Below are 27,430 nucleotides of genomic sequence, written 5' to 3'. Positions count from 1 at the left end.
CTTTTCCAGTTATGTGTGAGATGAGATCATACTGCTCCAGTGTTCCCTGGTGAAGTTTTGTCTTGAGCATAGCACAGTGCAGAGCAGCTTTGAACTAAATAATTTCATTTACAGGATAAAAGTCAGTATCTTCTGGGATCCTGATTGTTCAGGTCATTAAACTGACTGACTTCTATAAAACATGGAATTCCTTGTTGTTTGTGGCCCTTTTTTTGCTTCTGTGCAGTATTCTTTGAATTACCAACACTGGATAGATTGCATTGATAGATTTTTTGTGGCCGTACAATCAGCAGCATCATTTTGAGAAGTTATTGCAAGAAGTGATCGCAGCATTGATCACAGGCAGACACTAAAGGCATACTGACAGTGCGGTCCTAAACAGTCCTAAACTCTTCAATGCTCGTTGACTTCAATGGATGTGATGTAATTATCCTTAGGATTGCACTGCAAGACACCTAATTAGTAAGTCTCAAAAATCAGAAACTCTTTTTTTTTCTTTTTAGTATGTGACTTGTCAAAATTGGAGGTGGTGGTGGTAGTGGCAGACAAGTGGTGGTAGGAGTGGTGAGTGCTATAAGAAAGCCATTTAACCTCATTGGAAAGCAGCGTAATCATGCAATAGACACATTCCGATTTGACTAAACACAGCTGAAAAGCTTGTGAACGACTGGCTCCCTCCTTGCGCCGAGCCATCAGAATGTGCTCAAGGGAGGGAGTGCATAACTGGATGGGCTGCCCCCACTACCCCTGTTGGTGCCTTGTCAGGCTGGTGTCTTGACTACCCTTGAACAGTGAGATCCTGTGAAAACCTATTCTCAGATTCTTAGCACACTTGAGTCTGTGAAACAGGTAATGTTTACAGTGAACCCGCTTTGTTTTGAGTCCAAAATGTGAAGTTCCTTCATGCTGCCTTTAGAGCTTTTTCATTTAGAATTGCTCACAGCCCTTGGGTGTTAAGGTGCCATCCTTGGATTTCAGGAGCAAGCAATTCTCTTAGCACACACATTTCTTAAATCTGAAGGGGATTAAGCTGCCTGGCTGTGTCATGGGGCGGGGGGGCGGAATCCGAATGTGACCCACTTGTAAAATATTATACGACTCCAAAATTGAGTCATCTGAGCAAGATGACACTTACACATGTCTTTGGAAGTAGGGTGAACAGAATGAGGCTAGCTGCAAAACACACAGAGGACAAGTGTGAAAGTCTTTGCAGTGCCTAGCACAATTTCAGAAAACAGAAGAAAAGATTAAAGAAGATATAAACGGTTCTAGCTGGCTATGTGCTTTCCTTCTTAATGATAATGCAGTATCCATAAGGTAGTATATTCTAGCAGATATTCTACCACAGTACCAGGGCTGCTGCCATGGACTTTTTTTTCCCTATGGCCCACCCCAACAGGATTTGCTGCATTGGGAAGCTATGTTAAACTCCATGGGATTTATTTCCAATAAACTAGTGTAGAATCAGGTTGCACACAGCTGTTGCCCTAAGTACACTTTAGAAAAGTCCCTCTGAGTTCTTTTGTGCTTTTTCAAGAAAATGTGCAGAATGAATCATTGGTATGCATGTTTGCCTGGAACATCATGTAATCTTACTTTTGAGCAAACATGCATAAGATCAGGTTGCATGGTGCAATCCAATGCACGCTACAACTCAGCAACTTATAATGTGCTGCTAAGTGAATGGGCTGAGTGGGGTGGGTGGGTCTGTGGATTTGTGCGCTCCTTCCTTCTTTCTCCTCCCCTATTTACAATCCAGAGTTGCAGGGAAAATGAAAACCGTAGTTTACCAGTTTTGATATAATGTGAACAATGGAAACCAGATAACTTTGCATTTGGGAGAAGGAAGGAGAAGGAAAGGGGTAGTAGGAAGCATCTGCGAGCCCCAACATTTTATGTAGTGGCATATTTTGCCATTATATCTGAACTGAACCTAAGAGTAAGCCTTGTCCGAGGTGTTTGTACTCAGAAGGAAACTGAGTTCAGCAGGTCCTGCTCTAAATAAGTGGGCCCAGGAAGATAGTCCTGGTAGGCAGCAAGTCCTGTTGCTTAGAAAGGGGCTACTAAGCTACCTTTGAGGCCGATGAGAACTGCACATGAGCATCTACTCTCTTGAGCATGTTTGCCTTTACAACTGGCTTTCAATGACACAAGCTTCATGTTGGGTTGGCTTTGTTAATGTTGGTTGATTTCCTCTCAAGTTTACCATGTTTACTTGTGTGTAACTGAGGGAGCCACGGCTATTTGGGATGTTTCTGCTGTTTGTAAGCAGAGGCCAGGCTTAGAATGGGACCAGAGCAACACTGATTGATTAATTGTAACTGCGAACAATTTTCTCTTCTGATCCGCAGCAAGCCTGGCCCAGCGGCACCCAGCAAATCCTGCTCCCTCCAGCTTGGCAGCAGCTGACTGGCGTTGCCACCCACACCTCAGTCCAGCATGCAACCGTCATCCCCGAGACCATGGCAGGGACCCAGCCGCTGACAGATTGGAGGTAAACAGGAAAGCTTGTGAATGTGTGTCAGATGCCCTCTCTGAGATAGCTCCATACCCAGGCATTTTCCAATACTGCAGCTGTAAGCTAATTGACAGTGGCTCCATTGTTCACCCAGTATTTTGTACTGGTATCGCCTTGCTTTTGACAGGCAGATATTCATTATAAATAGCAGTGGAAGGGAGACTACAGGTCTCACTCCTGGGATTTCTAGCAGTCAGGTTGGTGTGAAGAAATCTCTCTTAGCCCATTGCAGCTTTGCCTTAGGCCCTTCTGACTGCTTAACTGGACTGGGACGTCAAAATAGCGCTGATACAAATAGAGCCAAGCAGCCCACTTGGGTCTGGCAGCACTGCAGGGGCTACTTGGCTCAGACCCAGGCTGCAGTGCTGGCTACAGTTATAGCCTCTACCCATTACTCTTGTCACCAGCATCGTCTTCCTATCTGTCGGTCTCATTCAGAGCCAAGCTACAAGTGATGCCTGACACTGGTTGGACACTTGTCAGCTCCCCTCAAGTTTTGATGGGAAATATAGGCATCCTGGTCTTGCAGCTGTAATGGAGAACCAAGCTGTAAAACCAGGACACCTACATTTCCCATCAAAACATGAGGGAAGCTGACAAGTGTCCAACCTGTGTCAGGTGTCACTTGTAGCTTGGCTCTCATTCTCCCTACAACAAGGTGGATTTTTAAAATATTTTTTTACACACCCTGACTCTTATCTTATTCATGGTAGAGCTTTGCATGGAAAGGGACATGAAATCTGTCATTCAGCTTCTTCAGATAGGAAAGAAAGTAAACTCAGTGTTAGGCAGAGAAAACTCTATTCTACAGAAGGTCTCATTCTTAGAATCTCTGCTTATCAAGAAAGCATGGCTAAGTACCAGGGCTTTTTTTCTGGAAAAAGAGGTGGTGGAACTCAGTGGGTTGCCCTCAGAGAAAATGGTCACATGGCTGGTGGCCCCGCCCCCTGATCTCCAGACAGAGGGGAGTTTAGATTGCCCTCCGCGCCACTGGAGCAGCGCAGAGGCCAATCTAAACTCCCCTCTGTCTGGAGATCAGGGGGCGGGGCCACCAGCCATGTGACCATTTTCAAGAGGTTCCGGAACTCCGTTCCCCCGCGTTCCCCCTGAAAAAAGCCTTGCTAAGTACTAATATGTCTTGTGGGGGGAAATCTCCTCCTTTTTTCATTATCTCCCATAGGAAGAAACCAGCGGCCTTTTTTTTCCTTATAGAGGCATGTTGCCTTGCAAAATGCTAAGGTAGACATCCTGCTATAATGGTGGACTGTGGTTCCAAAGCTACAGCAGATATCTGAGATGGGCATGTCTGGCTATTTTCTCTCTCTTTGCTCCCTGACAGCAAAGCAGGAATTGAGAGTTTGCATGTGGTGAAGAAGGTCTCATCGGTACCAAACACACTTCTCATTGTGCCCTCTACTGAAAAGACTTAAGAAAATCAAGGCCAAGGCACCATCTCCGGTCATTACTTGACAAACATCACAGATGTCCAAGTGCCACCTTTGGTACAGACCAGTTCATCATCACCCATCATGTTGAGCTCCCATAAACCAGGGATATTTTAAGAAGTCAACTGGGTTCAGTTAGTGTACCTATCTGTGTAGTGATCTGTCAGGTAATGGCGTGGTGTAGTGGCAAAAGTTTCAGACTAGGATTGGGAGATTGAGGTTCAAACCCGCACTCTTCCATGAAGGTTACTGGGTGATGATGAGCCACTTGCCTTTTCTCAGCCTAACCCAGCTCCCAGAACGATTGTGAGGACCAAATGGAAAAGGGAAGAGAATTTTTTATGCTGTCTTAAGTTCCTTAGAGGAAGGATTCCCTTCCACTGTCTAAGTATCACAATTTTCCTCTATCTAGGCAAATAGATTCTTATAGGCAATGTGGGAAACAAGACTGTTCACTGGGATCCACAGTTCAGTCAAGCTGCTTTGCTTTCTCAACCTTCAAGAGAAAAATTTGGTATCAGCCTAGTAGATTCATAGATGCAGGCTTTATCTTCCACTTTCCCTGCATCTACATCCAGCAAGAACAAGCTCCTTTTCATCACTCATTCTGTATACACATTAAAAGCCGTTTTCTTATTTGGAGTGAATGCATTCTGAGTGTTGTGCTATGCAGTCATGCAATCCGCTGTCCTTGGCTGGTGGACAAGTCCCTCCAGTTTGATTGGTACTTTTGGCAGGGGCTGGAAAGACACTGCGTGAAAAGCTGCTTGCCCTTCCTCCTGAGGGATGCACAGTTGGCACAACTGCTGTCTACAGGAAGGGTCTGGAGTGCGAACTCCACAGAGAACTAGATTGTTCGCAGAGCTCTGTACAGGTGCAAAACCCACAGGCATGACTGCACAGGTGACAACTCAAAGAACATCAGTTACAGATAAGCACCCTGTGTTTTCCTTATTTAATGGGGCATGCTTGCTTTTGTGCCGTGCAAAGAAGATCCTTGACTGGGAGGTAGTGTGTAAAGTGAGCCAGCTTTCAGATACAATATGTATACCGACAAGCACACAAATATCCATGCAGATGGAAATTCTGAAACATGTCAGTGCTGCCAAGGCCTGTCTGTGGAGGCTCTTCAACAGGTTTGACTTCATCTGCCACACTGGTGTGTGTTATGTTTGGCTTCTTATTGCCTGCATCTTTTACAGTGAGCTGTTTAGAAAACTATGGTTATTCCTTCCATCAATGTATTCAGTAACACTAAGAGGCTCCCAGAAATGTAAGCCATAAATGTTTGCATGCTGACTTCCCAAAGGAGAATTTGTATACAAAATGCCATTTCCCACCCACTCTCTTTGTTTGCAGAAATACACATGCTCATGGCAGCCATTACAATCCCATCATGCAACAGCCTGCACTTCTAGCAAGTCACGTCACCCTTCCAGCAGCCCAGCCCTTGAATGTGGGCGTAGCGCATGTCATGAGACAACAACCAACCAGCACCACCTCCTCTCGTAAGAATAAACAGCATCAGTCATCCACAAGGTATGCATTGGGGAAGAAAGATAAGGGGATCTCTTATCATTCACATCCCCCTTCTCCACTGTTTTCTTGTGAGGAGGGGGAGAGAGGCTGAGTCAAACATGGGACTCCTACCCTTGCAGAAATCACCTGCTTCTGCTCCTCCATAGCAGAAGCAAATGTGTCCCAGGAGACTAAGATATTGTTAGACCAGTACCTTAAGAATAGACATTCCCTGTTGAACCAGGAGACCATTCTTTGATGCTGTCTTCAGATACTACATGCATATCTCTTGTGTACATCAAGCATATGGGATTACCCTTCCATGTGGGAGGGAATGAGGCACAGTATAGCTCGCTCTTGTCAGATCTCAGAAGCTAAGCAGGGTCAGTACTTGGATGGGTGACCGCCAAGGAGGATTTGTAAAGGAAGGTGATGGCAAACCACCTCTGCTTCTCACTTGCCTTGAAAACCCCAGCAGGAGTCGCCATGTGTCAGTTGTGACTTGATGGCACTTTATACACACACCCCTCCATGTACACCCCTCCTGAGCTCCTTGGAGGAAGGGGGTGGATATAAAGACGAAAAAGGAATGAAAGGAATAAATACAGGTAAACTTGACAGGGAGCCTCAATTGGCTGTCTTGGTTGCAGGTTTGGGTTTGTCTTGCAGAGAACTAGGAGAAAAATCTTAGTAAACTCTAGATATACCGGTAAAACAAATTGGATTAAGGGGTAGTCAGATATGCTCTGTTGGTGAGTATGTGCCTTAGTTTTACAACTTCTATTGTTAGATAATCCTCTGTGGCTGCAAGCCCATCTTGGTGTGAACTTTGGTGTTTCTTTCCATCTCTCTGCATAGTCCTGTTATACTTTTGTTACAGATGCTGGATGGCCTTTTTGAATGCTTGCTTGCGACAGTACCCATGGGAGGGAGGGGGACTGCAGGCAGGGAAAAATTGGGGTTGAGGTGTTTGTTTCCCTGTGACCCAGAATTCCTCTGATGCATCTTCAGTATCAACGTATTAGCATGCTCCATCTGCATTGTAAAAAAGGTTCTGCTCTGTTTCCCATGAGGAAGTTTGAAAGCTACTCCAACAGAAGTCCCTGCAATTGGACTTGTTTAAATCCATTAAAGTGATGTCTTGGCAAAATTAGAGGATATTGAACCACTTTAAAAGGCCTATTGTTTCTGCTTCAGTGACTATATATACCGAACAGATCAGGTTAAATATAGACTGTCTGGAGTAGGATGGCCTACAGTCTTCATGCCTTATGCTTGAAATTACATTCACGTGTCACAAATGCAGCAACGAATTACATGGATTACTGCAAATTAATGGCATTGGGAAGTTACCATTATCTTGCTAAGATGTATGAATCTTGTTCAGCTTGTGCCATCTAATTTTTAGTTTCTCCTACACTTCAAATTGAAGTGGGAGATTTGAGCGGCAATAGGGATAAGACAGAATTTTAGGGAATGTCTCAGGAAGGAGGGTGTGGATTCCAGCTCCACGAAACACTACGTGTATTATGCGGTGTATTGAGCTATTGCTAACCGAGTTGCAGGAATATGTGCCAAAAGTCTCCCCCAAATTGTCCTTTTTTCCCAAAGGGGATACTTGCAAGAGGGGAGATCACTGTGCAAAGGGGGATGGTTGTGAGCCATTGTATACCACTGTGCACAAAATGAAAATTCCTGTATGAAAGGAGAAATCATTAGAGGGTTGGCTGCCTCCGTTCTCTGACACTTTGCATTGCAGAACCGAAGCCAAGTTCTCGTGCAGTGTGTCCTTGCATAAGCAAAATGTCTTGCCATGGATGAACCGGCTTCCTGTCCTGGTTCCTCCCAAGTGGGTGTTGAGGCACATTGTCAAGGCAGATATTTGAACCATTCGCATTGCTATGCCGTGCCTCTTTAGCGAGCGGAATTTAATCAGCATATCTGTCAAAACATCAGTTTTAATGAATGCTACGTTCCTCTTAATAGCAGGGCAAAGAGGAATCAAAATGGATCTGCACTTTGTAAAACAGAGGTGCATGCATTTCTTGGCTGTCCTGGCTCAGGCCGGAGGACCTGTGATGAATTTACAACCAGTCCCAGAACTGCTGTTTTGAAACCTTTCTTGTTTCTCTGCTGTCCTCCTTTCGTTTACTCTGGGTACATTCCCAGTTCTCTTTCCCCACATGAAATGCAGAACACAGGCTGTGACAGTCTGGCCAGCCTATAAAACGGGGGACAGATCTTCTGAGTACATTTTGGCATACCAAATATCCCCCTTCCCACTTCCGCACAGTATTTACCCAAGGCAGTAGGAACTAGGAAACCCTTACAGAATGTGCCATTCCTGTGGCCTGTGCTTTGCATTATTATATCCAAATGAGTAGTGTGCTTCTTTGGAGAAGAGAATATTCCATATTTCTCATTGGTATTCAACAAGCATCACGAATGCTACTATGCAGTCATTTGTTATGCAAAGGACTCGGTGCAGTGTGATATGTCCGTAATTCCCTCCCTTTGATACATTCCAGCTAGTCCTTTGTTAGCTTTTAGACTGAACTGAAAATTCAGACAAAGCCCAGCAGTAGAATGCTGTCACTGGAGCCAAAACTTTGCTTGCTTTTGACTTTTGTAATGTTCTGCTAGTATGAGGGCCAAAGCAATGGAAAAGTCCCAGATTCTCAAACCAGGACACAGGCCAACCTATGGAGATGTGAGCAATTGCTAGGAGCAGGATTTAATGCTTTCCTTAATCTCTTTCACTTCTCATACTTTGATTCTGCATATATCAAGATTGGCTCAGAAGTATTGCAAACATGGGATGGATCCAATGGAAGGATTCCCATCTTCAAAGTGTAGCTTTCTCACCTCCCCTCTTCTGCTAAAGCCCTACATTCTCCTGGAAATGTTGTTATGTTGGATCCAAGCCATGGCACTTACCGATTCTCCATCTGTGCCATCTAAAAGCTTCTGCTCCATGAAAAACTTTCCTTTGTCAGGACTTAGAACCTCGTGGTTCTTTGGATGAGACCCAGCCAGGTGAGCTACCTGGGATTAATGAACCGCCATATTTTTGGGTCTGAAATTTGACATTTCCAGGTGTATTCAAATGTTTGCAAAAATCCTTGTCCATCTGTGTTTCAACATATTTTCTTTATGCTTCACATCATTTGTTTCCCCAATCTTCTCCTTTTTTTTCTTTTTGCAGAGGGTAGGAGGAAGGACTCCTTTTGTTGCCAAAACAAGTGGCCCAGTGTTCTCGATGAGATGTGCATTCCTTTGAAAATAATGCAGGGTAGAGGAATGATCTTTGCATATGCATGTGAATCTGAATGTGGATGTCACTCCTCTGCATCCAAGTGATTTTCAGCAGCATGTAGATTTCAGTGCAAAACCCAGTGAAGTGAATGTTGGCCCTGTTGCCAAGGCAATGGGGACATTCTCCATCTTCAACCTCCACCCCAATAACTTTGCAAACAGTTTCATCATCTTTTGCCAAGAGTTCAAAAATTGCTACAAGGAAGTAGGAGCTAAAATATTCTGAAATGTGCCCCATGTCCCTGGCTTGGCTCAGCACTTAGTGTGTACTCCGGTCTCAAAGCTGTCGTTGGGCACAGAAATGAATATAGGTTTGCAGCATCACCCTGGGATTGACCAGGCATTACAAAGCCTCTGGATTAGGCAGGCCTGGAATGAATACCAGGAGCCCGGCCTTTTTTCCTTGCTCAATGAACAGAACAGAAGCTTCCGCCTGCTGCACTCCCTCAAGCAGCAAATGAACTTGGGGACATTGGCCTGGAGAACAAACGCTCTTAATTAGTTCTAGATTCCGCTGCCCACAGGGATATGCTGGCCCTAACTCAGTGACTGCTTGGGAAAGATAGAGATGTTTTTAATCTTGACCATACTTTTTACGCCCAGTCTTAAAAGTGGCTAATGAATTACCTCCAATCTCTCCATCTGCCTCCATTGGTACAGAGGCACTGTGGCTACCACCACCTCTGCTAAACAGCTGTAGGAAATAGTCCTCCTTAACTCTTTGCTATCCCACTCTTCAAAAATAGCATAGCCGGTATATTTCAATATCTGGTTGTATCTCGTTGGCAGTGATAAATTCAAAGAAAAAATAGTTTGCTCATTTGTTAAAGTATACAGACTATCAAATAACACCACTCAGGATGACAAAGGGTTCCATCAACCAAAGCCTCCCTAACCAAGCAAATAAACCAAGAAAATAAAGTACAACACAGTACAGCACAGAACTTTACCTCTCAAAAAGCTCTTGGAGGAACTAAAATCACAAATTACAAAAATTCTTACTGTAAACGTTAGACTTGTTGTTGAGAAAAAGTTATGTGTGTTATATTTGTTGTATATGTTATTTAAAAATGAAAAATAAAGTTAATTTAAAAGATCATATGGCCCATGGGACATGCCGTATAGGAACTTCCTGACCTCTTGTGAATCAGCTACCAACAAGTGACGAGAAATGGGGACAGAACTCTTGCGAAAAGAAAGACTTGTGCCACGCGCCACTCACTCTGATGTTTTAAAGTGGGCTGGGAAGCAACAGTTATTTCATACTAGTAACATAACTCATTGTGGGGGAAAATACAATGGGCTCTAGAAAGGGGAGGGTGGGCAGGTGGGCATTGACTCCTCCTCCGTGACTGATCCTAGCTGGGTAAAGGTGGGGGGGAAGACATTGTGAACTGCTCCGCTCCTGATCCTGGCCGAGAGAGAGCTGGGGGCAGGCATTGCCCCCTGTTCCGTGCCTGATTCCGGCTGGGGGTGGGCATCGCCACCTGCTCTGCACCTGATCCCAGCTGGGTAAAGTCGACAGGCAGGCATTCCCACTTGCTCTGCTCCTCCTGATCCCAGCTGGGTGAATGGGGGGCTGGCATTGCCACCTGCTCCACATCTGATCCCAGCTGGGTGAAGGTGGGGGGTGGGCCTTTCCACCTGCTCTGCTCCTGATCCCAGCTGGGTGAAGGCAGAGGGCAGGCATTGTCACTTGCTCTGCTCCTGATCCCAGATGGGTGAAGGAGAGGGGCGGGCATTGCCACCTGCTCTGCGCCTGATCCTCACCTGGACTTCTCACCATGGCGTGCTCTCAGAGGGACAGGCTTCCTCTTCTGAGCTTCCCTCCATGGCAGCGCCCTGGAGCTCCCAGGGCAGCGCCCTGGGTAGGAAATTAGTTGTCTGGAACACGGTTAGCCTTTTATATAGTAGGATGAGTCCTGAGCAGGCTGGCTGCTAATAGGAGGCTGGCAGATAGCAAGACAGGAGGATATATCCTGCTAAACCATGGCCTGGTCTCATTATAGCATTAGCCTTGATTTTACTTTTGAATTCTGTGCTCAGCCTGTTCCAGTGTTTGTAGCGCACATGGGGCCAGAAGGGAAGTACTTGACTGCTAAAGTGAATGCCGGAGTGGGCTACTACTGGTTAAAATCTGCCTGGAGCAGGTCTCTGGAGAAGTGGCATATGCGTTTTCTAAACAATAAATAAATAAAAGTATGGATGCAAACATAAAATAATAAAAAAACACACACGTACCATTAGAAAGAAGGACACACAAAGAATCCTGAAAGCAAAGAATGCCTCCCAACAGTGGAATCATATGCACTGAGTGTCTCATTTAACATTTGCAGAAACATGTCCAACTTTGAGGTGTCCTCCTCTCAGACGATCAGTTCCCCGCAGAGGTCTAAACGAGTAAAGGAGAACACGCCGCCTCGCTGTGCCATGGTGCATAACAGCCCCGCCTGCAGCACCTCTGTCACTTGTGGGTGGGGCGATGGAGCTTCCAGTACCACACGGGAGCGGCAGCGGCAGACAATAGTCATTCCTGACACACCCAGCCCTGCAGTAAGTGTGATTACTATCAGCAGCGACACTGATGAGGAGGAAGAGCAGAAACACGCACCCACCAGGTAAGGAGACAGTTGTGTACGTTTATCAAAGTGGGGTTAGGTGCATGTGTGTTTGTACAAGAACAGTTTAGAATTCTGGTGCAGTCCTTTAGTGCATTGCTAATAGCCCATAATCACATCTGGATTACAGCGATAATGTCTTGGGTTGGATCCATCTATCTTTTCCCACTCAATTTCCCCTAATTCTCCTCCTTACTATAACCTCGGTTCTACGTGGCTTTGGCCATGCATGTCCCAAGAGTCATTTCAAGATACTTCTCTATTTCTGGTCTTAAGTTTCTTAGCATATTTTGGGTGGCCAAGGGAGATGCCCCTCTCTGTTTTTCAAAAGCAGAAAAGTTGGCTGAATCCTACCCTTCATATTTGTGTAGGATTTTGTTCAGTAACTTATAGCCAGTTGTCAGTATTCCTGCCCAGTTTATTTGGAGGATAGGTCAGAACAAAAAACATGAACAAACAAATGTTCATTTATGGATTTATTATCAAACCATAATGATTGAAATTCACTAAATACCTAGCTATTTAACTGTTCTGCAGTTCCTACAGTTACAGAGTTGAGGTTGGAATAGGTCCAAATACAGCATGAACTTGTGAGGTGGAAGATGCCTATTAGATACTAATTAGTGATAATTAGGATTGGCACCTCCCTGTCCCTCCATATGCACTCCAGAAATAATCTGGAGTAACTGTATGAATTTCCTGGATGTTCTCTGGAAAATTAATCTGGATCCTGGATGGGAAGGATCCAGGTCAGGCCACTAGGTCCTGGCATGTAGTAATGACAAGTCTGCCAAGAGATGGATTCTGTGCAGATGAGCAAAAAAAATCATGTCTCAGGTTTCATAATAATGATGTTGACATGGCCGTGTTTATTCCATGTTTATATTTCTCATCATGCATACAAATGTCCATGTGATACGGGAAGAAATTCTCCTGTGTAAACCCAGATATAGATCTACAGTATCTATTCTTGCCTAATATATTCCTTTGTTCAGATTGCAGCCCTAAAGTATGCTTGATAAAGTCCCTTTCAATTTAGCGACATCTACTTCCATGTAGGATGGAGTTGTAGGAGACAGTGTGTATGCACATAATTATGAGATATGTGGGTCTACTCGTAGAGTACTAGGAGAAACAATATGGCCTTTGTGAAGAAGCTGGCTGCGTTTTAATCCCATCATTTTTATGTATGGTTCTTGTATAACTATTTTTAAATCAATAGATATTTATAAAGATGTTCAGTTCTCATGGATAGAAAAACAGTGGGGAACTTTTAACTTCCAGATAAATAAGGATCCAAGAGTCCTTTCAGAGTAATATTATGCAAGTCTGCCATCTAATGGAAACAATTTTAAATGTGGTGAGAAATACAAAAGCCTTAAATAAGAAGAGTATTTACTTTAAGGTTTATATTAGATAAATTATATGGATTAGTAAAGTGCACGGTTAAATGTGTCCCCAAATAAATGAGTATTAAAATCTCATAAACACGTTACATTTACCCTCTTGAAGTCAATCTCCCTTTACTGTATTGAAACCACAATGTTTACAGGTAGTCTGTTAGAAAAGATTTAAAAAACAAAAGCAATGTGATAACTTTTATGGACCAACCCACTGCAATATGCAAGCTTTTTCAAATGCCCCAGAACTCTTCATCAGGTTGGAAGTACAGGCTGATAAAAATAGGTTAAGAATGTCTCAGGTCTTCATTGTGTTAAAATGTTGCATGGGGGGTATTGCATATTAAATGGAAGTGGATGAAACCAGGAGCAAATTCAATTTCAGGTTATGCCAAAGAATATTAGAGGACAAAGAAGCAAAAAATGTTGACTTTGCTATGCAAATGTAAGTGGCAGCATATTGAGAGCCCAGTCAAGTGCTGATCATATCACACATTACAAGGTAGAGAGCATAAGCAGAGAAGCAGGTCATCTTCAGATAAGCACAGGAGCATGTAATACAGACTTACCTATACATGTTGGCTCCCAGTTCTAACAAGCGAATTGTGTACATACCAAGTGTCAAGTAGTGTGTGGGTCAAACCAACCAAGACACTGGGGAGATCCATGGCTAGATCTTATTTATTTGTTTCCCACTTCCCATTTATTTATATCCCACTTTTCTCCACAATGGGATCGAAAGCAGCTTGCCTCATTCTCCTTGCCTCCATTTCATCCTCACAACAACCCTGTGAAGTAGGTTAGGCTGAGAGTAGGTGACTGGCCCAAGGTCACCCAGCGAGATTCCTTGGCAGAGTGAGGATTCAGAAGAACTGGATCTCCCTGACCTTAATCCAGCACTCTTACTACACCATGCTGGCATCCATTTAAAGGGAAATTACAGGTGCATGAGGTCTCTATTTTCACCTCCCCCCTCCCGGTTTCATTATTAATAGTGTGAGGGCTCCCCACACTATTAATAGCCCTTAACTGAAAAATAAAGATGAACAAAGAAACAGGTATCAAAACCATGCAGGCCCTGATTAAAATCAGGCCTTCTGTGACTGAAATTTCCCTTTAAAAGACTGAGGAGATCTAAATTGATCCCGTGTCTAATGCTTTTTTGCATATTTTTCTTGAAATAGCAACTTCTCACTCGATTAAAAATCTCTGAAACAAACTAGGGGAGATGGTAAAAACCAATAATGCAAATATAGGCAGCATGCTCTCTAGGAGGCATAAATCCTGGGAGTAAGCGAGGGAGAGAATGTTGGTGGGTGAGTGACATGCAAGGGCGGAACAGCAAGAATCGCTGTCACTCTAGATGGGCAGAGGATAATTTCACATGCTACCAATTCCAGCATAGCAGAATGCGGTAGGGAGAAGTGATTGAAATGAAGGGAGGAAACTATGCACCCTTCATAACTTTGCACTTCTAAAGAGAAAGGGCTTTTAGAAACCAAAGCATGGATGCTGATGGCTAGGATTTAATACTGAAAAGAAATGTTCCCTCTGAAATGCCTTAACTTGGAGTCATTTCTTTACACTTAAGGTGGCTTGAATGTTATCTCTTAAAAATGTAAAATTTGAATGCAGCAAAGAAATGTTTGTGAACATGTTACCCTACTGGTATGTTGTTCAAGGCAGTGTGATTGACTGCGGCATTGCTGTTGAATATACACACAAGGCATAACCTGATGTCCATTCATTAAAATACTAATTGCAGCCCCAGGCAGCTTCAGTTTGCCTTTGGACCATGCTGGGAAGGGAAAGGGGGTTTAACCCTTCAACCTCCATTTGGTTTCCCTAATCAAAACCACTTTGGAAACTAGTATTTTTAGAGGCGGGGGGAGATGTTTTAAAAGAACTTGTCTTATTATAACCTTTAAAGCTACAGCAGGAAAGCCAGTTTCAGTTAGGAAATTGAGGCCATGCTAGTCTGCATGTTTGCATTTAGTAGACAGAGATGTGTGATCTTTGACACTTCTGTGTCCGCCAGTGACAGTGGATTGATGGGGCCAGCGTTTCTCTGCACAAATCTGGTTGTAGAAGAGAAAAGAGACACTAGTGTGGAGGGGAGAGATAATTCCTAAACACACACACACACACACATTCATGTTCCTTTAGTTACACTTAGGGATGCCAGATCCCTCAGTGGGGGCAGGGGTTCCTCGCTCCCCCGCCACCACTCACCTGGCCAGCAGGAGGGGGAGGTGGGGGATCAGGCCTCCCGGTTACAATCCCAGGGCAGCGTGACAATATCACTTCCAAGAGTGATGTCATCGCACGGCCCCCAGGAGTGCATGCAAGCAAGCATGGGAGGAGTCAAAAAGAGTGTGTGCCGGGTCCCCCCTTCCACTGGCAGGGTGGGGGGACCTGGCAAACCTAGTTACACTAAATGCCTCTATGGTATCCTTAGGCTTATTTATGACAGAAAGAACCCCAAGTTAGGTTAGCCACAGAATACTTGTCCCTCATCTAGTTGATCACTGATATTTCTTTCAATTCTGAAGGGTTTCCACATGAAATGAAAGCCTTGACTCCTGATTAGTGAGCAATTGCACTGCTGGCTCGTAAAGGCCAATCATCCCTCAAAATGGAGTGATCTGATTTCTATTGTGTCATCTCAGAATTCGTTCTATAGCAACAAAAGAATCAGCTCTAGTCTTGACTATTTTGTGTGCATTCATAGAAAATCCTATTCGTGCCATAGAACGACTGCCACACTTTATAGTGTGCCGGAAGACTGCCTCTTTGCAAAACTTTGGCTGTGTACTTGTGTGCATTTTAGGGCATGACAGATGAAGCATCTCATTCTATGCTTGCAGGCACAATTTGCCTAAGTCCATGCATGGAAGAAAGATGGGGTTTAGCATTTCAACCAGTATCTAGTTTCTCAAACTGCCTTCCTTGTTACCATTTCAAAGATCTGTCCTTTAAGAACATTAAGATGCTCATAACAAAATGGTGACCCCGTTTTCGAACAGTGAAGCCAAGTGTAGGTTGAAGGGTTAAACCTCTCCTCCCTTGCCTGCATGGTCTCCAGAGAAATTGAGCCTGCACAGTCCTGCACTTTTGTATTTTATAGATGGACCAAGGGCCAAACTAAATACTTTATTTCATAGGTTTGCACGCATTTTTACATGCTCTCCACAGCCACACACCAGCTGTAGAGAAATTCTTATAAAATATTTTTTTTTTGAAAAAAAAAGCAGGGAAGAGGCAGGGCTCCTGCACCCCTCCAAGCAGTTTCCTTGCATGAAAAACACATGCAGGGTGTGTGTTATTTCACTGCTGCTCCATGTGCACAGAAATAAAGCCCTGTCTATTTCTGTGGCCAATGGCACATATCTGCATTATAAATTTAAAGTGGTGCAAAGAGCACTCCTTCACTTGGGACTATGTGGGCAATGTTTCTGTGATGGGGCTAGGAACTGACCTCTAAGAGATCCCTCACCAAACCAACATTTCCAGGATTTTCTGGGGAAACGCATGGCTTTTAAAACTGGGTTAAAATCAATATAAATGTGAGATATACATACTCCCAGATTTCTACCCCAAAATGCCGCTTCTGCTGAAGGAACATTAAAACAATGCAAATGAGGCTGTTTAGGAGCAGGAAAAGGCAGGTAATGAAATAAACGGTGCTGATGGCATTCAAGAAAGCTCTGCTTGGATCCTACAGGGTGTTTGTCTCCCCGCTGAGGTGGCTTCTGCCAATATATCTAATTACCAAGCTCTTTATACACTATCCATTTCTTTTCATCTGTTTTAAAAAATTATAGTTGCCATAACAACATAATTCAGTCAGCACAACATTGCTGTTATTTTCTGTAGACGAGTCTAGGTGCTGTCAAGAAGATCAGCCATTTGAGCAAATCCCCCGTCTTCTAAAATAGGTTGTAACAAGTGGAGATCTGTGAGATTTGTGCGGGGGAGGATCCCATACTCCCCCCTTCACTGGCTCTCCCTCAGCTCCCTCAGAACTGACAACCACCCTCAGCTTGGGTTCCCCTCCCCAGGCAAACTCACAGGGAGGGGGATTCTCGCTTAGTCACCTGCCTCTTCTTGTCTGCTTCCCTGCCTGCCTGCTCACTGTTTCCAGGATGCTGGACTAAATCTGGATCAAGGCGGCTCAGCGCTGCTGATATTATTGGATCTGTCAGCAGCGTTCGATACAGTCGATTACGATCTTCTGACTCACTGCCTCGTTGATGTGGGGATACGAGGGACTGCCTTACAGTGGCTTGTCTCTTTTCTCCATGGTCGGGGACAGAGGGTGGCGCTTGGGGAGAAATTGTCATCCCGCCACCCTTTGGTGTGTGGGGTCTCACAGGGAGCAACACTCTCCCCATTATTGTTTAACATCTATATGCGCCCCCCCCCTTGCCCAGTTGGTGCGAAGTTTCAGACTTGGGTGTCATCAATATGCAGATGACACCCAAGTTGTATCTGATGATGGACGGATGGCCCAGTTCAGCCCCAGATGTCCTGGAACATGCTTTTGCAGCTGTGACTGGTTGGTTGAAGCAGAGTCGGCTGAAACTGAACCCAGTGAAGATGGAGGACCTGTACTTGAGCCACGGGGGATTAGGTTCGGGACTCCGGCTCCTGGCCCTCAATGGGGCACCGTTAGTGCCAGTTCCGAGGGTTAAGAGCCTGGGGGTGATCTTGGATGCCTCTCTGAAAATGGAGGCACAGGTCACAGCGGTTGTCAGGTCCTGTTTTTTCCATCTGCGGCAGACCAGGCAACTTGTCCCTTACCTGTCAACCCGTGACTTAACTACAGGGATCCAAGCAACGGTCATCTCTAGGCTAGATTACTGTAACTCGCTCTATGCAGGGCTTCCCTTGAGCCTGACCCGGAGATTACAGCTGGTACAAAATGCAGCGGCGCGTGTTATTACGAGAGTGCCAAATAGGGCACATATAACACCATTCTTACGCAAGCTGCATTGGTTGCCAGTGGAGTACCGGATCAGATTCAAGGTTCTGGTATTGACCTATAAGACCCTTTGCAGACTAGGACCAGCGTATCTATGGGACCGTCTCTCCCCATATATTCCCCAGAGGACACTCCGATCAGGGGGCCCGCCTAGCTTTGACTAGAGCCAGGGCCTTTTCGGTCCTGGCTCCCACCTGGTGGAACGCTCTGTCTGCTGAAATCAGGGCCCAGCAGGACCTACTATCTTTTCACTGGGCCTGCAAGACAGAGTTGTTCCACCAGGCATATGGCTGAGGTTGGGCCTCTGCCAGCCTGGAAAAAAGGGGTGGATAAAACCCTCCCTGTGAAGGCTGTCCACCATCCTGTTATAAATGTGTTGTTTTTAATTAACATGATTTTTAATTGTATTTTTAATATGTTGTTATCTGCCCTGAGCCTGTTTGCGGGGAGGGCGGAATACACATTTTAAATAAATAAATAAATGGACTGCTGGTCTGGTCCAGCAGGGCTCTTGATGTTATGTACAATTCCTGAAAAAACATTCCAAACTGGTGTGTGCATGCCATCATACATGGAAACCTGACAATATTTTATTTTACAGCCCGCTGTCAAAGCAAAGGAAAAATGTCATCAGTTGCGTGACTGTGCATGATTCCCCCTACTCTGATTCCTCTGGCCACAACAGTCCCTATGCAGTGCAACATCGTGGAGGAAACAACAACCCAAACAACTATGATACGAAAGGAGCACCAGAAACTCATTGCAACAGCAATCCCCGGACCATCATCGTACCACCACTGAAAACGCAGGCCAGCGAGGTGTTAGTAGAGTGTGATAGCTTGGTGCCAGGTAAGTTCAATACTGCCCACAGAGAAATAAACAAGATGCAGATAAAAGAATCTATTTAATTCAAGCTGTGTTCAGACATCACGCTAAGCAACAGTTTGTCACTGCAGCCACAAACACAGCTTGTTTCTCATGCCTGTGCATTCCTCTCTCTTTGCATAGGACACAAATAAAGATTCCTGGTTTGAAACCAACTTCTGTTCTCCATGATGTTGAATGCACACACCCTGGAGATTTGTTCACTTCCTGAAAGCCGGGATTCTGAACTGCAGTTGAATCCTTTTTTACCATTCTGGTTTGTGGGGAACAAAGAAATTCTGATTCACCCAGGCACCAGCATCATAGGAACATCATAGGAAACATCATAGGAAGTCAGAGGTTGTCTCAAACCAGGACTTGCTAACGGTGCCATGCATGAGAAGAGAGGAACAAGGAAAATATGTGAGCACCGCCGCATTCTGCAGCCTCAGAATCTGTTTTTCACCCCATATCTACAGGCATGTTGCATTTCATACGCATACAGAAACATTTCTGTGCTTTGTGTGAAGTCCCTAATTGTTCCTTCCTAACTGACTATCACAGGCATCCTATTTTTCACACACAGTCAGCCTCCAGAAAATCCACTAGACATTGCTATTTTAGAAAAGGAAGTTGTTGTACAGATCCTAAATCTGAATGCAAGGAGCTCTGAAAGTAAGGTTCTCCCAGCTCTGAGAAAAACTTGCCTATGATCCATTTATTGATAATAAGTTAAGTATTGAATAAAGCAGGTTCAACCTGAAATGGGCGAGGCTATGCGAAGGAGTTGCCCCGTTGGGTCCTAGCCTATGAGTTCCATTTATTAGCCATGACTTGATGTGTTTTCTTTCCCTTTGCAGTCACTACTGGTCACCATTCATCCTCCTACAAGTCAAAGTCCTCCAGCATTGTGACCTCCACCAGTGGTCACTCTTCAGGGAGCTCGTCTGGAGCCATTGCCTACAGGCAGCAGCGGCCAGGACCACATTTCCAGCAGCAGCAGCCTCTTAATCTCAGCCAGGTAAGCCAAGTGAGTGAGACATAGACAGACAGAAGGCCTTACAAAAACGTTTCATGGTTGTAAAAGAAGGGGCATGATCAACAGACCATTACGGACTTACATTCTTGCTCAGATTTAATGATGCCCATCTGTGCAGGGTTGCGGCTGGAATGCTGGACATTGATCAGAAACGATAAAGCTCACTCGGTGACCTTGAGCAAGTCATTATCTCTCAGCTTAAACTACTTCATAGGGTTGCTGTGAGGATAAGGTGTGTAAGGGGGGCACCTATGTAAACTGCCCTAAATTCCTGGCAAAAAAGGACATCATCATCATCATCATCATCATCATCATCATCATCATCATCATCATCATCATGACATACTTTGTAAACTGCTCTGAGTGGGCGTTAAGTCATCCTGAAGGGCGGTATATAAATTGGATGTTATTGTTATATGAACTTTGCAATTCATATAACAACAACAACATTCGATTTATATACTGCCCTTCAGGATGGCTTAATGCCCACTCAGAGCATTTTACAAAGTATGCTATTATTATCACCACAACAAAACACCCTGTGAGGTGGATGGGGCTGAGAGAGCTGTGACTAGCCCAAGGTCACCCAGCTGGCTTCAAGTGGAGGAGTGGGGAATCAAACCCAGTTCCCACAGTCTTATCCACTACACCAAACTAGCTCTCAAATATTATAGACAAGGGAGGGTACTTTGAATTGTCAGATAGCTTGGAGTGAGCGTTCCTTGCACACTTGAGAAATTGGTTGCAGGAATGGGACCAGAGAGTTCTTGCAGCAACGTGTAAAATACTCTCATGTGGGCTGGTTTAGGAGTAACAGCAGTTGAACCAGAGGTCCATAGTGCAGAAATGAGTATAGTTATCTAGCCAAGGCAGTTTAAACAGAATGCAGAACCAGGACCAATAAATCCATTATAAGAGCATGTTGGTTAGAGTTCACAGAGTATCTTCATCTCTTTCAGCTGGTATTCTTCCCCCAAACAAAATGCCAAAGTATTTGTTTAAATTATCTTTCCCGAAGTACAGAAGGACATGCATGCTTGCACGTTTGAACACCTTGCCCATTGCCGGTGTTGTTGGGAAGGCTTAGTGGTATTCCATAATGTGGTAGATTCTCTGGATGCGGTACTAACTGAATTGACTGTATAGATCATATTCTTTTGGATTGCTCTAAATTTTTAGATTTTCAACTGAATTGATTTTCTTTTGTTTAAACAGGACAGTGGCTGTTTCCACACGGCTCCCCGCTGCTCATAACAACCCAGAATATCGCGAAAAAACCGCGGAAGATCGCGTTTTCTCGCGTGAGATTTGCGCGACGTCACGTGACATCGCACAAATCTCGCGCGACAAAAAGGCGATCTTCTGTGTTTATTTCGTGATATTCCGGGTTGTTATGAGCAGCAGGGAGCCGTGTGGAAACAGCCTTTATCTCTCTAAAGGCTAAGTCTTCTTGGCTATTAAGAGATGAAGACAAACACATAACTTTGTATGTGGCTGTAGTAAAATTACATTGTAAATTTTTGGCGGCTGTAGTAAAATTACATTGTAACTCAGACAGTAAACCCTAGGTTTCCCTTTTAGTGTGTGATGGCTCACTTTTGTTGTGACACCAGTAATTAAGAAGATGACCAATAAATCCTCCAGTCCCTAGGTCCTCACTAAATAGAAAAGTGTGGTAATTTCCTACAGGAAACTGGTTGTCTCATCATGAGATGGCATTTTATTTTACTTAATTCTTACTATGATTCCTTAATTTGATCCAAGACTGAGTGGCATTTTAGGAGTCTACCTACACCTTTGGCTTCATAGACCATAGTCAAAATATAGGGATTCTGGAGGTAACACCACAAAGAATGACTTGAAGTATATCATGGGACCAAGTTCTTTCTTTGAAATAAGATTTGTTGGGAGTGTAGTAAAGTAATACATAAGTAAAAAAATTAGAAATCTATTCCATTCTGGACTGGACATACCCTGTAGAGCAACTAAGCACTGGATAAATATGATTGTATGAATTTTAAAGCTCGATATATTGATATTACTTTAGTTCCTTTGTGTACCCAATACAAATTGCCTTTGTAACTCCTATGCCTGTCATAAGGTAGTAGAATTAGAACAGAATGTTCTAAAAGAAACATGAGATTCCTGAATCTGTTTCTCTTGCATAATAGGAATGCAAAGGGGCTTTTTCAGGAGAGAATTTATCCACTGATTCTCTCCTAAAAGCAGGGCTTTTTTTCAGGGGGAACGTGGGGGAACGGAGTTCTGGAACCTCTTGAAAATGGTCACATGGCTGGTGGCCCCGCCCCCTGATCTCCAGACAGAGGGGAGTTTAGATTGCCCTCTGCGCCGCCAAGCGCCGCCAGCTCCCCTCTGTCTGGAGATCAGGGGGCGGGGCCACCAGCCATGTGACCATTTTCTCCCAGGGCAACCCACTGAGTTCCACCACCTCTTTCCCCAGAAAAAAAGCCCTGCCTTGGGGTATGTCCTTGGGGTTTTGTGGTGGGTGGGGCTGTTTTCTCTCATTGTCAGAAGACTAGAAGCAGCCCAACTGCAGAGGAAAACCTGAGGGAGAGGGTGCTTGCAGGCAATAATAAGCAGGTGTCAAACAGATAAAGTACTGCCCTGTCACACACACACCTGCCAATCCCCTCCTGAAAATGCCTCCTGCCCTTTTAGGCAATGTGTTTGCTAGTACACATTTCTGCCTTTAGGGGAGGGGTAGAAAACTTGATATTGAAAGTTAAAGCTTATTGGGAATCCTATGACTCCCTTGAGCTAAGTTGGATCCTTCAGCTCTATTACGTTGTGTTCTTTCAAGGGAGAAAGGCTTCCTCGAATTCAGAATGACTTTGTCTTATGGAGAAAGGCTTTCTCTGATAGAGAAAAGTCTTTCTTTATTGAAGGAAGTCAGCCTTTGTTGACAGAAGATTCGGTTGAAGGGAGTCATAGGAATCAGCTTAGCTGTTGACAATCACATGACCCGACCCATTGTTGTCTATGTGTGAAAACTTAGGAGGGGAAAAGGGAAAGATATCACCATTGTTCTTCTTTCTCAACAGGCCCAGCAGCACATCACAACCGATCGCACAGGGAGTCACCGTCGACAGCAAGCTTACATCACTCCAACGATTGCTCAGGCGCCATATTCCTTCCCACACAACAGCCCCAGCCATGGTACGGTCCATCCCCATCTGGCAGCGGCTGCAGCTGCTCACCTCCCCACTCAGCCTCATCTCTACACGTACACTGCACCTGCTGCTCTGGGCTCCACAGGCACCGTGGCCCATTTGGTGGCCTCCCAAGGTTCCGCTCGTCATGCTGTACAGCACACTACATACCCAGCCAGCATTGTCCACCAGGTTCCTGTCAGCATGGGACCTCGGGTCCTTCCATCACCCACCATCCACCCAAGTCAATATCAGGCTCAGTTTGCCCACCAGACCTATATCAGTGCGTCTCCAGCCTCAGTCTACACTGGATACCCCCTGAGCCCCACCAAGGTGAACCAGTACCCTTACATCTAAAACACTGGAATGAGAAAAGACATGGCACACACTGAGGGGAACAAGGCTGCTTTTATACTGAAGAGAATGTCGCAGGTAAACGAACAATGCAATGGGGAAGCTCAAACAAAACTTGAACGGAGTAAGAAAGGAGAGAAGAAGATTAAGAGAAAAGGAGATACCCTTTGTTCACATTTTATTTAAAAAAAAAGAAAAAAGGATAAAAAGAATGAAAAATAAAAATACAAAGAACCATTCTGCACCAGACTCAGTGGTGGGGAAAGCAGAAGGACCACCATTCTCCGGTCCGTTTTTGGATAACTTCATCAATTGACTTCTACAGATTATTTTCATCTGGTTACAGGAGACTACATTTAGGAATTTGCTGTCAAACCTCCTAATACAAAGTTTCATAGGTGTTTGGGTATATATTTTTTAATTAAACCAAGAAGCATACAAATAAGGGATTTATCCAGAACTTCAAAAGGGTTGTCATCTTGTCATGGCACTGGTGGTTGTCACCTAAAATGGAAAACAAAAACGCCAAGTATGATGTGTTTTCTGACAGGAGGATTAAGAGACGGACAGTTAAAGGGGGTGGGAGGGGTTGAATTGTTCCAGCTCTCTCAATGCCAGGCTTAATGTGGAACCACACATACTGAGCAGAAAATGCCATCCAGTTAGACTAGGGGCAATAAGGATATTCGTTCTTACTTCAAGCACCCTGGATAAATCCCTGAGCAATGTTATTCCTTAAGAAAAATCTTTAATAATGTACAATAGAATCTCATCTTCCTTACTCAGAAATCCTTTCTCCCCTCCCCCTTTTGGATAACCCCTTAATCCCTCACCATTTTTCAGTCCAATCCTAACATTTCCTGCTCTGTTGGATAAGTGTGTATGCGGCCCATGCCGATAGCTAATCCATTGCAAAAACATCACAAAGCATGGCGTTATGCTAACATTGCAACAGTGTTTGCACACTGTTGTGAGCAGATATACACCCACAAAATGTTTAGGATTGGGCAGTTAGTGTTAGGATCTAGTTGGCCCTTGGTAGAATGTAGCACTATATCATACATGCACCCTTTTTCCCTACTTTGTGTTAAACTCCAATGATACCAATAGACTATTTCTCAATGTGATTGCACAAAAAAGTGATATAACATAGGCATGTAACAAATGTGATTGTCCAGGTATATATGTATGTATGTGTGTGTGCGTGCGCGCACATGTGCGCGCTGATGCTGCCTTCTCTTGTGGTGTGGTCCTCAGCACAGCCATTGCAAACTGTCACAGTCTTAGTTTTACATCATTCCCTTGTAGTGCCTTACCAAACTACAGTTACGGTTTTAAGGGTTTACTTCCACTGGTACTCCTAGAAACTGACTGAGGCTGGTTGGAATTTTAATCTCAGCTCTTCTCCTTCTAGCATTCTATATTGTTCCTTTTCTTCTAAGCTTTTATTTGCATTATCTTTCTTGGGTAAGTTCTGAGAGATGGGGAGGAGGGAGCAGCTGTGGAATTTGGCTGCAATGTAAAAACAGGTGGGCCTAGGAGGGAGTTGTGGGAATGGAAATGACTGCGTTGATTCTTGGGCTGTAAAGCTGCTTTCCAGATATTTCCATTTTGCCAGTGGGCTTATTGGTTCATTTTCCTATTTGGATACTCTCTACTTTCCCGATAATTCTTAGCAATTTTGTATGCTTACTAAACAGAATTAGGGTTGGGGGAAGGAGAGCTCTCATGCGTGCTTTGGATCAGAAATATACTCAGTACCTCATGTGAAATTGGGGAAGAGGGGAGATGATTACCTTGGAAGAACTATATACGTTTTTTCACTTGAATGTTTTCTAGTAGAAAAGAAAGAAGAGGGTGAGACAGAATTCATTTTAGAGAACATCAGACTCAGGTTTGCTCCAGACGTTCTTCTGGAGAAGTGCTTGCACTGGCACCTGAGCAGGTTGGGCAGATGGTTACGGTCCAGCGCTACTTTAAATCGGGCTACATCACCTTTGGTGGGAGACTTGTCCCAGTACAAATGGCTTGATCACTTCTTGGTGATGTATTCTGAAGGCCTGTTCTATATGATAACTGGAGCTAGAGCCAGTTGAACCCATGACGAATCTCCATTATGGTTTAGTTGGTTCGTTTCCTCCCACCTCATTCCAACTGTGGTTAAAAAAAAAAAAAACTGTTTGATTTGCTGGACTCCATGTCTTCACCTCCAAATAGTCTGAATTGTCTTGTTTTTGAAATAGGTTTCCAAAGAGAAGCTTACATGCAATGAAAAAGCTAGAGGGTTATAGGGAAATCTTGCCACAACACTAATACAAGTGTGTACTTCTGCTCTGTCGGTGTTTAGTATTTTCCTGTGGAGACTGCCTTGTATTGGTGGTCTGAGGCCTGTAATAAAACAGGACCTATACCTGCATAGCCTCTCAGTACCACTACAGCTGTATTTGTGACCAGAAAAGTTGTGTTTAGGCCACTGGGTAAGATGTTGGGATTTGGCAGGTCAATCGACTGAGAGAAGAGGGATGGATCTCAGGGGTGGTTTAAGGGAAAAGGTTTATCAAGAAGTAAGTTGACAAGAAAGGCAAGCACAGTTGTAATATCTGGAGGTGAGTGCGTACGCCTTGCTGGAAAAAGGAAGGTTGCCTCCTATGGATACTTTGTTGGACCCCATTAATTTTTTCTGGCAAATCCTCAAAGAAGCCACCTCCATTTCCTGTTTTCAAATTGAGTTCCTTTTAATCTTTCTGTTTCTCCCGTTCTTCCCCTAAACACTCATCAGCTCTTTCATTGGTACATGCACCTTACATTTTTCTGTTCTGAAGAAAATCCTTTTCAGTTGCTCACTCCCTTCAATAATTTTCCCATTCTCTTAGTGTGATGTCCTTCATTCTTCCCTGCCTCACCTCTTCTAGAATGGAAGCTCCATGCTGCTTGAAAGGAAGGATATTATTTTGTGGTTGTTGTTGCATTACTGTTGTTAATTTTAATATGTAATTATTATATTTTACTCTTGGTTTTAATTGCACATGCGTTCCTGCATCTTTGTATTATTTTTTTCTTGATAGTGTATTGATTGTTCTTTAAGTAGGATTTTTTTGTGTCACTGGTGATGCATCTTAGTTTTACAGTGAAGGAGGGATACTCTAGTAGAAAAGCACATATAGATCACATAGGCAAGCAGCCAACATGTTATGGCTGTTATTATACTATGACATACTTTTGCAACTTCTGATTCCTCCATATGATAATTCACGCATTCAGAAGTGTGCTTTTTTAAAAGGTCCAAGCAAAACAACTCCTAAGGATTCAAAATGGATATTGGGATCATAGAGATAGTTTGATCTTATGCTGTATCTGTTGACATCGAAGGCTATGGAATCCAATATGAGGCCAAAACCACACACAGACTGTCTGGGTTGAAGCTTCGCAGCCTCAAATAAAGCTCAAGCTATAAGTATTTATACTTAAGTTACACACTTAAGAAACTTAAGAAGGGTTCTCTCATTGTCACCCAAGAAGAATGTCATTTATGTTGCCAATAAAAGAGAGAGCCTAGTCTAATCACTAGTGCGATTGGCTAAATAAAACTGAAGAACTCAGAAACTCCATAAAAGATGTAGCAGTCTGTTGTTCTTCTCTCCTTTTTCAGGAATCAAGATTAAAGGCTTCTTAGTACAGTCAGAATAGTTTGTTTCCCCCTTCCCAAAGTATCTATGCCTTTTTCCCTTCATATTTAACACTTGCAGATGTTTGTGCTCTTTTGTTACTTGTACAAAATGATGGTATTTATTTATTTTAATTAAAAAACGAGTTCCACCCTATTCTCCTTTTGTACGACAAAACTGAGAGTGATTGTTCTCCGCTGTTGAGCATTATCTAGCAGAGCATCGTTTTGGCACATTTGATGAGTTAATCCTGATTGATTTATCTGGAATGTACATGGGCGAGAGACAAGAAAAGCGGCAAGAAAAGGAATGAAGGGTTGGTTTTAATTTCACATAAAAAGCTTACCTTCTCTCTTTTTTTCTCTAAAGTTTACTTTCTCTTTTTTTCAAGACAGGATGAATCGGGTTATATGGGAGGAGGATACTAAGGACTTAGGATGTGAAGGCAAATGAGGATGCAGCAATTTTTTTCATTCACTGTGTTGAAAACAGAACTGTCCTCTGATTGTAGATTCTAGCAAGGTTAGAGTGTGGGTAAGT

The 27,430-nt window shown here is 43.9% G+C and overlaps 1 protein-coding gene across 2 annotated transcripts in view; it reads left to right on the top strand.

Annotated features, from left to right (window-relative positions):
• The window catches only part of HIPK2 (homeodomain interacting protein kinase 2), a 205,196-nt gene extending 178,150 nt beyond the window's left edge, over positions 1-27,046 (top strand). For both annotated transcript variants that reach the window (XM_054988220.1, XM_054988218.1), the window contains exons 10-15: positions 2,352-2,494; positions 5,323-5,502; positions 11,133-11,414; positions 18,400-18,647; positions 19,523-19,683; positions 22,764-27,046. In XM_054988220.1, coding sequence (XP_054844195.1) covers positions 2,352-2,494; positions 5,323-5,502; positions 11,133-11,414; positions 18,400-18,647; positions 19,523-19,683; positions 22,764-23,228 — 1,479 coding nt within the window. In that variant the 3' untranslated portion in view covers positions 23,229-27,046. The remainder of the gene's footprint in view (positions 1-2,351; positions 2,495-5,322; positions 5,503-11,132; positions 11,415-18,399; positions 18,648-19,522; positions 19,684-22,763) is intronic.
• The last annotated feature ends 384 nt before the right edge of the window (positions 27,047-27,430 follow it).

The sequence above is a fragment of the Eublepharis macularius genome, chromosome 9 (assembly GCF_028583425.1).
Source record: "Eublepharis macularius isolate TG4126 chromosome 9, MPM_Emac_v1.0, whole genome shotgun sequence".
Lineage (NCBI taxonomy): Eukaryota > Metazoa > Chordata > Lepidosauria > Squamata > Eublepharidae > Eublepharis > Eublepharis macularius.
The sequence above is the reverse complement of the archived record's forward strand: the minus strand, read 5'-3'. Positions and strand labels throughout refer to the sequence as shown.